Raw genomic sequence first — 14,142 nt, forward strand, 5'->3', positions numbered from 1 at the left:
ACCTATCCATATTTTTAACTGCTAATAATCAAATATTAAGAGTAATAATTAGATGGAGAACAATCAATGGAGAGATAATACCGGTGCTTCCTCTAAATCGCTGCCAAAATATATTTAGATTTCCTCTCAATACATAATTTTTGGAACACATTGCCACAGGATGAGGACCTACAACTCTCTGCCACTGGACAGTAAGTAGTAACTATTTTGAGAAATAAACTGTTCCATTCACAAATGACTAATAATACGCCAGAATTATATTTGCACAATGTACTTTCAAATTGCTGTACAATCTAGGTGTCACTAGATAAAATAATAGCAACCCACATAATTAAAATGAAAACAAGACCACTTTCCAGATGTTTAATAAAATTGTTTTATGACACAAGAACAGACCGGGCTTGAGGCTCTTTGGAGAACTGAATGCTCCCCCTCCCCACAGTCAGGCTTTCAGAATTAGTTTTACTACATAGGAAATAAATTGTTTTCAGACATTTCCATCTAAGGTATTTTCAAGGCCTGCATGTATGCACATTTTGCCTCATCAGCCAGATCAAAGCAGCATCTGAGACTGAATGTAAGCAAATTAAATTAAATTAAAACGCATCATTTCATATCCCAACCTGAAGCCCTAATGTGGAAAAGAGACTGAGAGATATTTTCTTCTTCTTCTCACTGCCCCCTCCTCCCAGTTTATTTTTAGTCAGTGTATTCAAAAATTCAAAAGGGCAAGGCCCTGAAGAGAAAAGAATTTGCAAAGCACATTTTGATTCTCCAGCATCATCCCTCCTCGGCTTAAGCATCAGGCACCTGCTTGAAAGACTCTTGGAAGTTTCTTTGGCAGAGCGGATGTGCTGGAGGTGGAGAAGACAAGAGGCAGATGTGGGAAAGCATAGATGACAGGTGATGTGGCTGTTGATCAAAACGCAGTATAGAAGGACTTGAATTTGGAGCCTGATCGGCTTTGCCAGCTGCTCAGTATCTGTAATGATCTGGTTTGAAGGGGCCATCTTTGGATAGTCCTAGGTACTTGGCCTGCTTATCACTCAGCTCGGTTAACTTCACACCGAGTTTATCCAGATGAGCAGCAGCTACTGCTTCATCCAGCTGGAAAAAAAAAATAGAAAGTTATTAATATAGGAGGCAACATCTTGATATGGGCTGAAAACATGCAACTGTCTATCTGCTAATGAAAAGCTCCAGATGGCCAACAGTGAAAGATATGAGGGAGCGGAAGTTCACCAATATGTGAATGATAGAAATATGTGCAAATCATCCTTTCATCGAGTAATGTTTCCACACAGATGGACAACAACATGTTAAAGCAGAGTTTTTCAATCATGGCAGCTTCACGATGGGTTGACTTCAACTCCCAGAATTCCCCAGCCAGCCTTGCTGGGAAGTTGGAGGCCACATATCTTAAAGCTACGAAAGTTATTAAAGGTCAAGGCACTAAAGACTCAGGCTGGGTTTTTTTTTTTCCTAGCCCTTTCTGGAATATACTCAATCAGCAAATTAATGATCATAATGATTTGGAACTCATTGTAGATCAGGGTGGTCAAACTTCCGGCCCATGGGCTGGATGCGTCACATCCTGGCCACGCCCACTATAGTGAAGTGGGGGGGGGGAGTCCCACTACATCACTTGATATTGCCGTGACAATTCGAGTTTGACACCCCTATTGTAGATAATCTACAGGGATTTGGGATTATTTGCTTTGAGCATGCGTTTGCACACACATTCTGTCTACTGCTGCTTGAATTTGCTAAATCCTAAGTAAAACTTATTGCAAACCACCTCTGGGTGGATATGCATATCTGCTGGGTATATGTGGTATGTATACTGGGAGAGAATATTATTATTCATTATTTAGAAAATCTGCTGATGCCAGTAGATGGCTTTGCTGATTTTACCACATAGATAGAACAACCATTTCCTCAACTATGTCTGTGTTCCACATCTAGGCATCCTTTTTTAAATGTCATTCTCTGAACACTGCAGGCCAATAATCAAATATTGTTGCTGCGGTGAACAGGAGAATCACCCCCCACATTTAATTTTGGAGGCTTTCTTTTTTTAAGGAAAATTGGAGTGCTTTTAAAGATGGATAGCACAATGCTCAACATGCTCTGGGATTACCAAAATTAGGCTGAAGAATTGCATGCCCCTTTTAAGCTACCCAGTCCAATATATCATCATAGCATTTTTCCTGGAAATTATATAAAAACTAATATAGGTCAATGGAAAATGATCATGAATAAAGCCAACTTCGTTGTGTTCACTTAAAACTTTTAGGTCTTAATGGAAGAGTCTCTGATTTACATTCCATAGTTTGATTGTCTATTCCAGGGGTGTCAAACCCTTGGGCCAGATGTGTCATGTTCTTGCCATGCCCACACCTGGTTTAGCAAAGGGGGGGGGAAGTCATGATATGTCACATGATGATGTGACACCGCACGCTTGACACCCTTTGCTCTATTCCATTATTGCAGCATTGTTCAGGAAACTTTTAGAATTCACTTCCATCATTTTCTATCTAAGCAAATCATGGCTTCATCTTACGAATGAAAAATCTATTTTGAATCTGACTGAATTTCAGAGATAATAGATCCACAGAAACCATCCAACATGTACAATCTTTGTTTTGGGGTGGGAGGGAGGGATTGAATCCATTTGATTTTTTTTAAAGAGTTTAAACAGAGTTCTTAAATGGCATCTCACTCTAGAAAAAATAATTCACCCATAATTTTCATAATTAAGGAGAAATTTAATAGAAACTGAAAAGTACTTTTCAGGACTGAAAAGTAACTTATAACCATTTTTCAGAGTTATGACTGTTGAGGCACCCCCATAGTCACATAATTTACATTCAGATGCTTGACAACGAGTCACATTTATGACAGTTGCAGTGTCCCAGGGTCATGTGACCATCTTTTGCCACATTCTGACAAAATCAATGGGGAAGCCAGATTCACTTAACAACCTGGTTACTCATTTAACAACTGCAGTGACTAACTTAACAAATGTGACAAGAAAAGTCGCAAAATGGGACAAAACTCAACAAAGTTCTCACTTAGCAACATACATTTTGGGCTCAATTGTGGTCGGAAGTTGAAGACTATCTATATTCTGAGCACTTGCCAGAAACATATTGCAAATGCCTTTGCCTCAGAAGCTCAAGGTGAGGTTTAAAGCATCTTTCCATCATGATTGGCAAGGGAATCATTAGATACCTGGAATATCCTCAAAGGAAATCTTGAGCAATATCATTCATATGTGAAATATGCTTCAGTGCATGAAATTTCAGAAAAGTTATTTAAAAACCTGTATATACAGTATTTTATGTTCCATTGTTGCAGAGAAACACATTGTCAAGTGCACAAACTAAATAAATAACCAGATTGAAAATCCAACAAGATGAATAACCTTTTAATTTTCCTATATGAGCCAGAGGTTGGGAAGCTTATAAAAACCAATTTCTAAATACTATAAATCTATCAATCATAATTTACATACATTTACATAAAAACAACACACTAAGACATAATGTGATCTATTTGGTTTAACTTAGCTATTATAGTTTATGTGGCTTATGGCCTAGTATGTTATGCTAACTTTGCCACAGATATTTCAAGTAGAAATAAAATACAGTATTTTTATTATTTCCTGAAAAAGTCTATAATGTTGGATATGATTGTATGGAAGAGGACATCTATCAGCAAGATGGATGGACTCAATTATAATGGTAGTGCAGTGTTTGAAGCTCTGAAGCACCAGACTGGGGACACATTTTCCTAGAGAAGATCTGTTTATGTGAACACTGATAATTGAGTTTTTCAGAATATAATCAGTTCTGAAAATAATATTGGCTTATCTTCCCCACATTTATTTTGGATACCAGAAATTATATATTTCAATTTAAACATATCATTCCCTTTTTAATTTGCACACTTACCTTCTTTGGTAGAAAATGGACTCCTACAGTATATTTACCAGGATTTGTCCAAAGTTCTATTTGTGCCAGCACCTGGTTGGTAAAAGAATTGCTCATAACGAAACTGGGATGTCCCATGGCACACCCCAAATTCACCAGCCTGCCCTCTGCCAGAAGTATAATATGATGCCCATTTTTCAGTGTGTAGCGGTCCACCTGAATGAAAGCAAAAAAACCAAAACCTGTCAGAATTTTTTTTTCTCTTTTGGAAAGAGAAAGGTTTTAAAGATTGTGTGTGAAAGGAACGCAGGAGCCATGGATCATGAGAGTAATGATGTTTATTAGTACCAGATGACAAGATGACAAGCGATTCAGAAATCCGTTACAACTGTCCCAGTATTTATACTCTCAGGTACCAACTGTCATTAGAACCTCCAATCACAGGCTGTGCATCGCCCGACCAATTAGAACGCAGCACAGGCTGTTGCTGGGCTATAACAAAAGGCATTGCTGGACTTCCAGATGATGCAACATCACAACTATTTTTGTGATGAACTGAAATGATACACTGAATCTATATAAGCAATTTTGCAAAACAAGGAAAAAGAAATTGGTCATTCAGTCTCCTGATAATCTTTTTCACTGCATTTCCTGTAAAAATAATATCTTAAAAGCAAGGTAAAACATATTTTACCTTAAGTATATCAAGGCAGCTAAGTTCTTGGATAACTTATCAGTTCTTGTAGAAGTAAAGCAGGCAGAGTTGGGGGAGCGGAGTTAAGCAAGTCATCAGCCTAGAGTCATTACATTGCCACAAATGGTCCGAGTACAGCTCCTCTTGAATTCCATTGATGCTTATCTGGCAGCAATTTAGTATTGAACTTTAGCTGACTAGATTCTTGTGCATAGGCTTCAGCAATAAATCCTTGAACTGCAAGTTGATGTATGATCCTGACCCTGCCTGACACTTCTACACACAGAACCCACCAATTTATTGTATGTATTTTTATTGCTGAATACAGTGTCTCAGTAAAAGAAACCAAAGCGTCTTCTCTGTACATATATCCTACTGTGGAGATTTTTTCCTCAAAATCTACTTTTCACAAAAATATGCTAAACCGATGGGCTTTCCAGAAAATTCTGGATCAGAAAATGTTCCTATGCAAAAACTTTCCTGAGATGAACAGAACAGATTTTGACGTGGAAAAAAAGAAATCTAGTCTGTAAATTTGAATATTGAAAAGATCTAAAATCTCTGCCATAGTAAAAATATTCTTAGCGAACTATTAGAAACTCCATTTTTCTCTCTCTTTTAGATCAATTATCTGAAAAGGAATTATCATATAATTTTGAAATTGCCAACTTGCCTAAATAACAAATGTTGACCTTGCAAAATTTTACCTTTTTGACTTTCCTTGCCCATATCTCTTGAGTTACAGCGAATTATAAAACCAACAGAAGCCTGTTCACAGTAATGAAATACACTACAACATCCAATCATTTCTAGAGACACTCAGACAGCAAGCAAAGTCTTAGCCTGATCCACCAAGGAATTCTATTTATCTATGCCTAATTAAATGCAGAAGTTAAAGCACAAAGTCTTGACTGGAATCTGCAAAGCCCTTCCCAGCATGGGGCCAGGTTATTTGAGAACGCCTCTGATTATGTCTACCCATCTCATTAGGTTTGACAGAAGAGACATGCTTCAGGCTCTGTCTGATAAGGAATGGTACCAAGTGTGGTCCTGGAAGAGAGGCTTTTCTGTTGTGATGCTGGGACATGATTAAAGAAAAGAAAGAAAAATCTGCCTTTTGAAACATCATACTCCCCCCTCGGAGATCTGATTGCCCTTGACTTTGTTGGCCTTTCAGACTTCGGTCTGAATTGTGGGGAGATCAATTGTGGGGAGAAGGGAGGGAGATTGGGCCCATACACCGGTTATGTTAACTTGTGACCGAGGAGTGTATTTATGTTAACTTCTATTTATGCTTTTCTGGGGTTTTTTCCAAACTTTTAATTTTTTAAACTATTAACCATCCAGAATAATGAATTTGAAATGGGACATGATAATATAAAATAATATTTTTGAAAGACATTCGTCTTGAAAAATGCACAGCTGAATCCATCAATCTGAATTTGTACTGGTGCCATGAATTACACGTTTTGTCTGAAGTGCCCACAATCTGGAATAAATCAACTGTTTATTCAGATGAAGAGGCAACAGCTCTCCATAGGTTTTATAACTTCAGCAAGATAAAGCTGCACATGTATCTCCCCTGGAATCCGAATCTAATGTTGCATATGATATCTATACAGCATGAAAGAATTCATTACCTTGAAGTCTAGGAATGTTATTAATCTAAAAAACACTTCATAAAATGCATCTGTTTAAATTCTTTGTCCAGATTTGTTTCAATATACTAGGGATCTCATAATAAAAAAGTTGACTATTTCTATAACAAGAGACCTGCAGAGATAAGAATGCCCAGTGAACAGTACCACCTTGTATAATAATGTTTAACTCAACTGTGTAAGCAACTAACCAACAACTTCCATAATGCATTGCCTACCCTACAATTCCCAACTTATAGGAGAGAAACCTGGAACACCAAATACAAGTTGGGCAGATACAACCTTGTAGATGACCCTCACTCTGTCAAGGACCTAGGAGTACTCATTTCAAAAGATCTAAGCCCCAGAGTTCACTGTTAACAGCATTGCCAAAAAGGCATTAAGAGTTGTTAACCTAATTTTGCAAAGCTTCTTCTCCGGTAATATTGTACTGCAAACCAGGGCATACAAAACCTTTGCCAGACCAATTCTCAAATACAGGTCATTTGCCTGGAATCCACCCTGTATAATGGACATTGATACAATTGAGCAAGTCCAGAGGCATTTCACAAGAAATACCTCTGGACAGAGGAGTACTCCACTCCCTGCTCGCAATAGAATACCTTACTTTGGACCTGGACAACCTAGAACTACGCCGCCTACAGTCTGACCTAAGCTTACTACACAAAATTATCTGCTACAATGTCCTACCTGTCAATGAGTACTTCAGCTTCAACCGCAACAATACACGAGCTCACAATAGATACAAACGTAAGGTAAACCACTCCAAACTCGATTGCAGAAAACACGACTTCAGCAACAGAGTGGTCAATGCCTGGAATGCATTACCTGACTCTGTGGTTTCACCTCCAAACCCCAAAAATGTTAACCTTAGACTGTCTACTGTGGACCTTACCCCATTCCTAAGAGGTCTGTAAGGGGGCGGGCCTACCGTCTCTGTCCTACTGTTCCCATTTCTTTGTACTCATTTCTTATGTATATACTTATACCTGCTTATGCTTATATATTTATATGTTATATTCATACTTATACTTGTTTTCTCATACATGCTTGACAAACCAAATAAAATAAATAAAAAATAAATTATCCCATCCATCTGGAAAGAACTACATTAGAAAGGCTGACATACAGCATCATTTATTTCAGAATTGAATGCTACTATCTTATCAGGATATGATAAAGTTATAACAAAGTTCCTCTCACAGGACCACTTTTAAAAGCTGTTATTATTCATGTAATCTGCAACATAATGTAAAAACAGAGCTTTTAGAATTAAGATGGTATCTCACTTTTAGGATATTTAGTAGAGTATAGTCTTTATTGTTGTACAAAATAAATACAATGAAATTGGTTATTATTTATTATAATGCAAAGAAATGATATAACTAAATGCTATCAAATTAATATGTTCATTATAAAATTACTGTCTGTAGCCTTATAACAAAACACACTATGGTTAAGAACTGGCTAAGTCATTGCTAACTGCTGAGATATAGCAAATAATTACCAGACTTTATCTTGGACATCTGCTTAAAAGTTTAAAAAGACACTTTTAAATGTATTTGCCAAAACACCAAAGTGGAAAAAAAACTTATTGAAAGGCTATTTATCTGTGGGTAGAAAGCAACTTGGAATAAAAGCTCAAAGAACCAATCTGAACAGAATAGCGTTTTCCTTAGGAATGCCAAAGTGCTGGTTCTTATCAAAATTGTGCTTTCCTTTAATTGCAAAAAAAATTACAGGACATCTTGCTTGCATAAGATGTTCAGGAATTTTAGGGAAGATGGGGAAAGCTTTAAAATTAAACTACATGAAGGGATAAGAAATGTTTTTGAAGTGCTCCTATTGAATTATTTATCTTAGCACCTGGACTGTTTCAAAATTGCACTGGGAAATGTCTTCATTTAAAAACAAGTAATATTGAAGCATATGTTTCTGAAACAAACCAGTTACCTATCATTCAAACAGTAGCTCAATATGATAAGGACAGACAAGATGGAAATGTGGATTTGCTATATGATACCCAGAAGTATTCACCATAGAAGGAGATAGCAACTCTGGCTAGAAAGCTTCACTAGAGAAACGCGAGACCACTGTTCCCTCTAAGGTGCGCGGGTGCACATGTGGCAAGAAAACCCCGCGCAGCAGTTTCTAACTGCCGTGCAGTGATTTCTGTCAAAGCAAACGTGGGGAAGTCCTTTGCAGGCGGCTAGAACTGGCCGCCTGCAAAGGACCTCCCCAGACTTGTTTTAATGAGCACAGAGCGACTGACGGTAGTTTGCGCCGGCCGCAGCCGCTCAAACTAGCATCAGTCGCCCCATGTTCAGCAAAGCAAGCCCGGGGAGGTCCTTTGTGGGCAGCCAATCCTAGCCCGGCGCTGTGCCTGAAATGAATACCCAAAGCCCGCGCCGCCACCAGAATATCTGCTGCCGCCTCCTCCTCCTCCAACAGCACCACGACATTTGCTGCCCAGCGCTGCAGCTGAGGTGAAGCCGCCAAAGCTCCCGCTGGCGCCCCCGCCCATGACAGCGGCAGCGGTGCCTCCCCCTCCACGCGGAGCACCTGAGCTGGCTCCCGTGTTATATCTCCCCCTTCCTCCTCTGCCATGCTTTTGAGGAGCCATGAGGCCGCGGGAGCTAGTAGGAAGGCGGCGGAGGTGGAGGTGGCGGCAGGGGTACCCAGAGCCAAGTTGAGGTGCTCCGAGCAGAGGGGGAGGCACTGCCATGGGCGGGGGCGCCAGCGGGAGCTTTGGCGGCTTCACCTCAGCTGCAGCACTGGGCAGCAAATGTGGTGGTGCTGTTGGAGGAGGACGAGGCGGCGGCAGCAGTTATTCTAGTGGCGGCGGGGGCTCGTCGGCATCTTCAACTGCAGCCCTGCCCCCTGTGAAAAAAACTGAAGATGGAGCAGATCCACGCAGATGACGTCAACATGACTGGAGGAAGAATTCTGGGAGTTGAAGTCCACAAGTGTTAAAGCTGTCAGGTTTGAAGACCCCTGGGGTTTTTTTCCTAAAGGGTTATGGGTGCAAGGATCTTGTAACTTGACAGTTTTAAGACTTGCATGCTTCAATGCCAGAGTTTCTGAGCCAATATGACTGGAGGAGGAATTCTGGGAGTTGAAGTCCACAAGTGTTAAAGCTGTCAGGTTTGAAGACCCCTGGGATTTTTTTTTCTAAAGGGTTAGGGGTACAAGGATCTTGTAACAACAGCTTTAAGACTTGCGTGCTTCAAATGCCAGACTTTCTGAGCCAACATTTTGGTTGCTAAGCAGGAGCGTTGTTAAGTGATACTGATATTATATAACACTTTTAATTAAGCGGGTACCTTGAATAAACATAACTTTGAGTTTCAAATAATACTGATTTTGTTGTTGTCTTAGGTGACATCTGTGAAAAAAATTCGGGTGCTCAGGCATGAAAATGTGCCGCTCAAACACTATACTTTTCTGCTCACACTGAAAAAAAATTAGAGGGAACATTGCACGAGACAACACGAAGCAGTGACAGTAACAAATTCAGCTTGTGCCAAATGCATTTAGACAGATTAAACTAGCAAAAAATGCATTCTCAACTGGCTATGATGCATCTAAGTTAGATTTTTATAAGGTTAGATCACATTGCCGTAAAACCTGAAGTGATTTGATGTTTTGTGATGCTTGGGTATCAGAATGCTCAATCACAGCATGGTAACCCATTAGCGCCAAACCCCACGTAACTGGGCAAGCTCAGGAAAGCAAGAAGAAACCAGATTTCAGTACAATAATTTGTATGCTAGTCTTGGATAAATATAGAATCTTAGAAACTGCAACAGGATCCGATAGAAGAGAATCTATGTAGCTCAGGGTTAAACTGTGGAGCTCCCTGAGCTTGGCTGTTTCCTTGCAGAAATTTTATTACTTGACTAGGTAACAACTTCACTGCAAAGAGTTTCCTAGGTTTATTTATAATGTGTTCATTAAGATGGAGTCTCTTTGGATGCTTTAAAATTCCTCCTTCCAGAATTAAGAATTCTGAATTCTCTCCACCAGAATTAAGTCTCCGTTCTATGTTCCCATTCACTCTTTTCTCAGGCTCTCCACAATCTGTTACAGGTATTAACACGTACATATTTCTGTGTACCTTAAAGATAGGAACTGGGACTAGATGTAACTAACCTGAGGTTTGATATTCACAATCTCCATAGCATTTTTATTCAGCCATTTCACGTCAATTTCCACATCAAAGTGCCCAATATTGCACACAATGGAATCATCTTTCATATGTTCAAAATGCCTGAAATGAAACAGGATCTTTTTCAGGGACAGAAACTAGGCAGGAACCCAAGAAACTGGACTTTGAAGGCTTCCAGATGTCTGGCAATAAGAGGACCTACCAAAGTTTGCATGATGGATGTCTCCACCATTAGTGAATCTTTTGCTGCAAACATATGTGCGAGTCTCAACTCTAAGCTACGACAGAGGAAACTAAGCTTTTAAACTAATCCATATTTTTAATACACAAGTAGTCCTTGTTTCCCAACCACAATTAGGATGGGCAACTTGGTTTTAAGTAGAGCGGTCACTAAATAAAACTGTAAATGTGCTTATGATCTTACTTCAGCATTACTTCATACACCTGCAAAGGTTGTAATGCAAGTATTGATCATGTTTACTTTTTCATCACTGTCATGACTGCAAACGGTCATTAAACAAGGCCTACCTATATGCAAAACTAATGAAATCTGCTTTGGAAGTTTGACTCTGACTTCATCAACTAAAACCTAAAGATTTGTATTGGGAGTAAATAGCACTGAGAATAAGATAATTAAACCATCAAAGAAAGTATGTCAGCAATTCAACTTCTGCAATATTCTGCATCTCTGTTTAATATCACATGGAGCCACACCAGCCGTAACTAAAAAAATAAATACCTCCCCTGCACAATATCTGAACATCCAGTTGTAGTAACAAAGATGTTGCCTTCTTTGCAGGCCTCTTCCATTGTTGTAACTTCATAGCCTGAAAATACCAAAAAAGAAAAATGTATGTTGCGTCATAGCCAAAGGCATGCACTTATACCTCTAAAAAAATAAAGCATCAATAGAACCAATAAAGATTCAATCTTCCTTATGTAATGTGTGTGTGAATTTATAATTTTAAAATATATTTTTGTTATACATGAATACTGGATTGGTGAACCATCACCAAACAAGCAAAGCTATTAATCCATATGGTTCTTCCTATTCCTATAAGAAGTTTAAGCGAGAATATATATAGGTATTCTAATTCATCTATTTTCAGCCACAATAAAGGTAGTCCTCATTTAGCAACCACAATTGGCACCAGTAAATAGGTCAATGACTAAAGCAGTCACTAAGTGGGAAATCATTGCAGTTGTGCTTTCCAACTCGAAACTGACAAAAGTAATCAGTTTCACATCTTGGTTTTAGACTTAGACTAACTTTATTATCACTTTGAACATACACTAATCAGCATACATTAAAATGAAATTTCGTTTCATACAGCTCTCAAAGGGTATCCACCTCTAATATACACTACATAAATATGACTAAATAAATAAATACAAAATTATACATATAGCCACATATATTGTATGACATGAAGAAACAACACAGTTTAATTTGGATGTATACATATCCACAGCGAAAAAAACAAATCTTGCGAGTTTACCAGACAGATTTTGTTTGCCTTCCTAACCACCTCCTGCCCTTTGGAATGCCCAGCCCAATGCTGGAATGGCAATTAATGTTTGCGTTCATTTTGGAGAGAAAGGGATTAGAAGACAGTAATCATATTGAAAGCAATGCGCCAGTGTCAGCAGTCACTTTTGCCTGCTTAGTGTCTTCTCTTCTAATATCTTTATCTCCAATTTCTCCAGTCTGTGGGATGGGGTGAAGGAGATTGCCTATAAAAATCACTTGGCAGGACTCTTCTTTTCTGGGGTGGATGAGGGAAGAGGTTGCAGTTAGCATAAAGGGGGAGCATAGGAGTCATTTGGGCTTCAATAGGAGCCTCTATAGGGACTGGGGAGAGAGACATGTGGGTGTTTCCTCTTTCTTGCTTTACAGACTTGGGCAGAAGTAAAAGACGGGAGGAGATTGGCAAGGGGGAAAGGGAGTTTGTCTTGGAAAGGTGCCTATGAGTTCTGGCTTCCAAAGAGACTCAAAGGGGCATCTTCTCATCATGTCCTTCATTCCCAGTAGCACAGGTCTGGACTCCACCCCAGTGCACCTGAAAAGGAAAGGTGCCTGAAGGCTGGCTTAGGTAGTGCAGACTTAGAACTCCTTTTTCATTTTGGCAGGGTGGAAACTGGAAGGGAAAGTTAACTGGACTTGGCAATATAGAGTCCTCGTAGTGGTTGCTGCTTTGATGTGAAGAAATGTTTGGCTAAAAGGAGAGGACTGTGATGGAACCAAGACTTGGCAAGTGACTTCAGAGCCACCTCTTAGTCTGCCCGGTGTCAACCAGCTTTGGCAGATGGCTACCAACACTCCCCCAATAGGATGTTGCGCAGCAAGGAAGCCAGGGATTAGAAGAGAATAATCACCCACATAATGAGTTTGGTGGCAGCTACTGGAACCAGCAAATTGTTGTAAATATATATTCCCCATTGTATACCTGCTTACTCTCTTCTAATTTCTTCTCCAATCTCTCCACCATGCAAGAGGAGGGGGGGAAAAAGAACAACTGGTCAGCTACAGGACAATGTGTATTGAATATAATGGCAACCATGTGATTAAGGGAGGTTTTTCTGACACTATACTAGTATCTTGGACCAGTTTTTCTAGCCAAATACTGGATGCTGGAAAAGCACTGCAGTATTAGGTTACAGTCAATATACAGCTACTAAATTAATACATAACCAAGGTAATGCCATCTTGGCAAGTTGCTTCTCACCTTCCATAGCAGCTTGCAGTGCATTGATGGGGTCAATTTCTGTGATGATGACTCTGGCACCAAAGTTTCTCAAGGCTTGAGCACAACCTTTGCCAACATCACCATAGCCTGCTACAACAGCCACTTTTCCCGCAATCATGACGTCAGTGGCACGCTTAATTCCATCAATGAGCGATTCTCGGCAGCCATAGAGGTTGTCAAATTTACTCTAGGAAAGAAAACCGAACATTTGAAGAAAACTGAACATTCTTTATAGTTGCGTGTAAAAGCAAACAAAAAAACAGCTGTTATTTGTTATTGTATGGATCTAAATTCTACTGGGAAGAAAACAGAGATTGTTAAACATCTCATGCGTGGCTCTTGTTGCTCATGGAGACTTTATTCCAGTATTAAACTATAGCTAACAAAACAAGCCTGCAACTATGAGAATTGTGGGTTAGGTTCTGGAGCCAATGGTAATTCTCTTCCTCCCATAAAGCACTTCTTCCACAAGCAATTGCGTTATAATGTAGTTGCCCTTTCTTTATCTCATTCAGCTGTGAAGTCTGGTTTTCAGACTCCACGATGTTTTCTTGCAGTAAAAATATCATTTTGAGAAGATTGATGGGCTGCTGACGGAGGGTTTTGCTTTCCATTTTCTGCCATGTGACTCATGCTGATTTCTCCACTGTAGACTGTATCTTTCAGTCTTGGTGAGAGAGCCCATCGCAAGGGGCTGCACCGGGTACTGTTGCTGCTTGCAGATCATTTGTTGCAACTGGAGTAATCCGCAGACAATGTGCAAGCAGCATTAGTATCCAGTGGTGCAGTGGAGAGATCATTGCAAGCTGTTTGCATCCACTGCTCATGGCAAGTTCTCAATCAGTTGCAGGAAAAGCAGCAACTGCAAACATTTGGCACAGATGATGTAATCCTTAAGTACTTATTTTACAAGTCCATCTGCCATTTTGCACATGGATAA

General features: G+C 39.6%; 1 protein-coding gene across 1 annotated transcript in view; it reads right to left on the reverse strand.

Moving 5' to 3' along the window:
• Positions 1–349: 349 nt before the first annotated feature.
• Positions 350–14,142, reverse strand: part of AHCY (adenosylhomocysteinase) — a 31,448-nt gene continuing 17,655 nt past the window's right edge. Inside the window, exons 6-10 of the mRNA XM_014053150.2 lie at positions 13,182–13,389; positions 11,195–11,282; positions 10,440–10,557; positions 3,957–4,151; positions 350–1,107 (exon numbers count right to left, since the gene is read on the reverse strand). Coding sequence (XP_013908625.1) covers positions 976–1,107; positions 3,957–4,151; positions 10,440–10,557; positions 11,195–11,282; positions 13,182–13,389 — 741 coding nt within the window. The 3' untranslated portion in view covers positions 350–975. The remainder of the gene's footprint in view (positions 1,108–3,956; positions 4,152–10,439; positions 10,558–11,194; positions 11,283–13,181; positions 13,390–14,142) is intronic.

This window comes from Thamnophis sirtalis, unplaced genomic scaffold, assembly GCF_051295495.1.
Source record: "Thamnophis sirtalis isolate CommonGarterSnake01/CBP01778 unplaced genomic scaffold, rThaSir2_p1.2 scaffold_7, whole genome shotgun sequence".
Taxonomy (NCBI): Eukaryota; Metazoa; Chordata; class Lepidosauria; order Squamata; family Natricidae; genus Thamnophis; species Thamnophis sirtalis.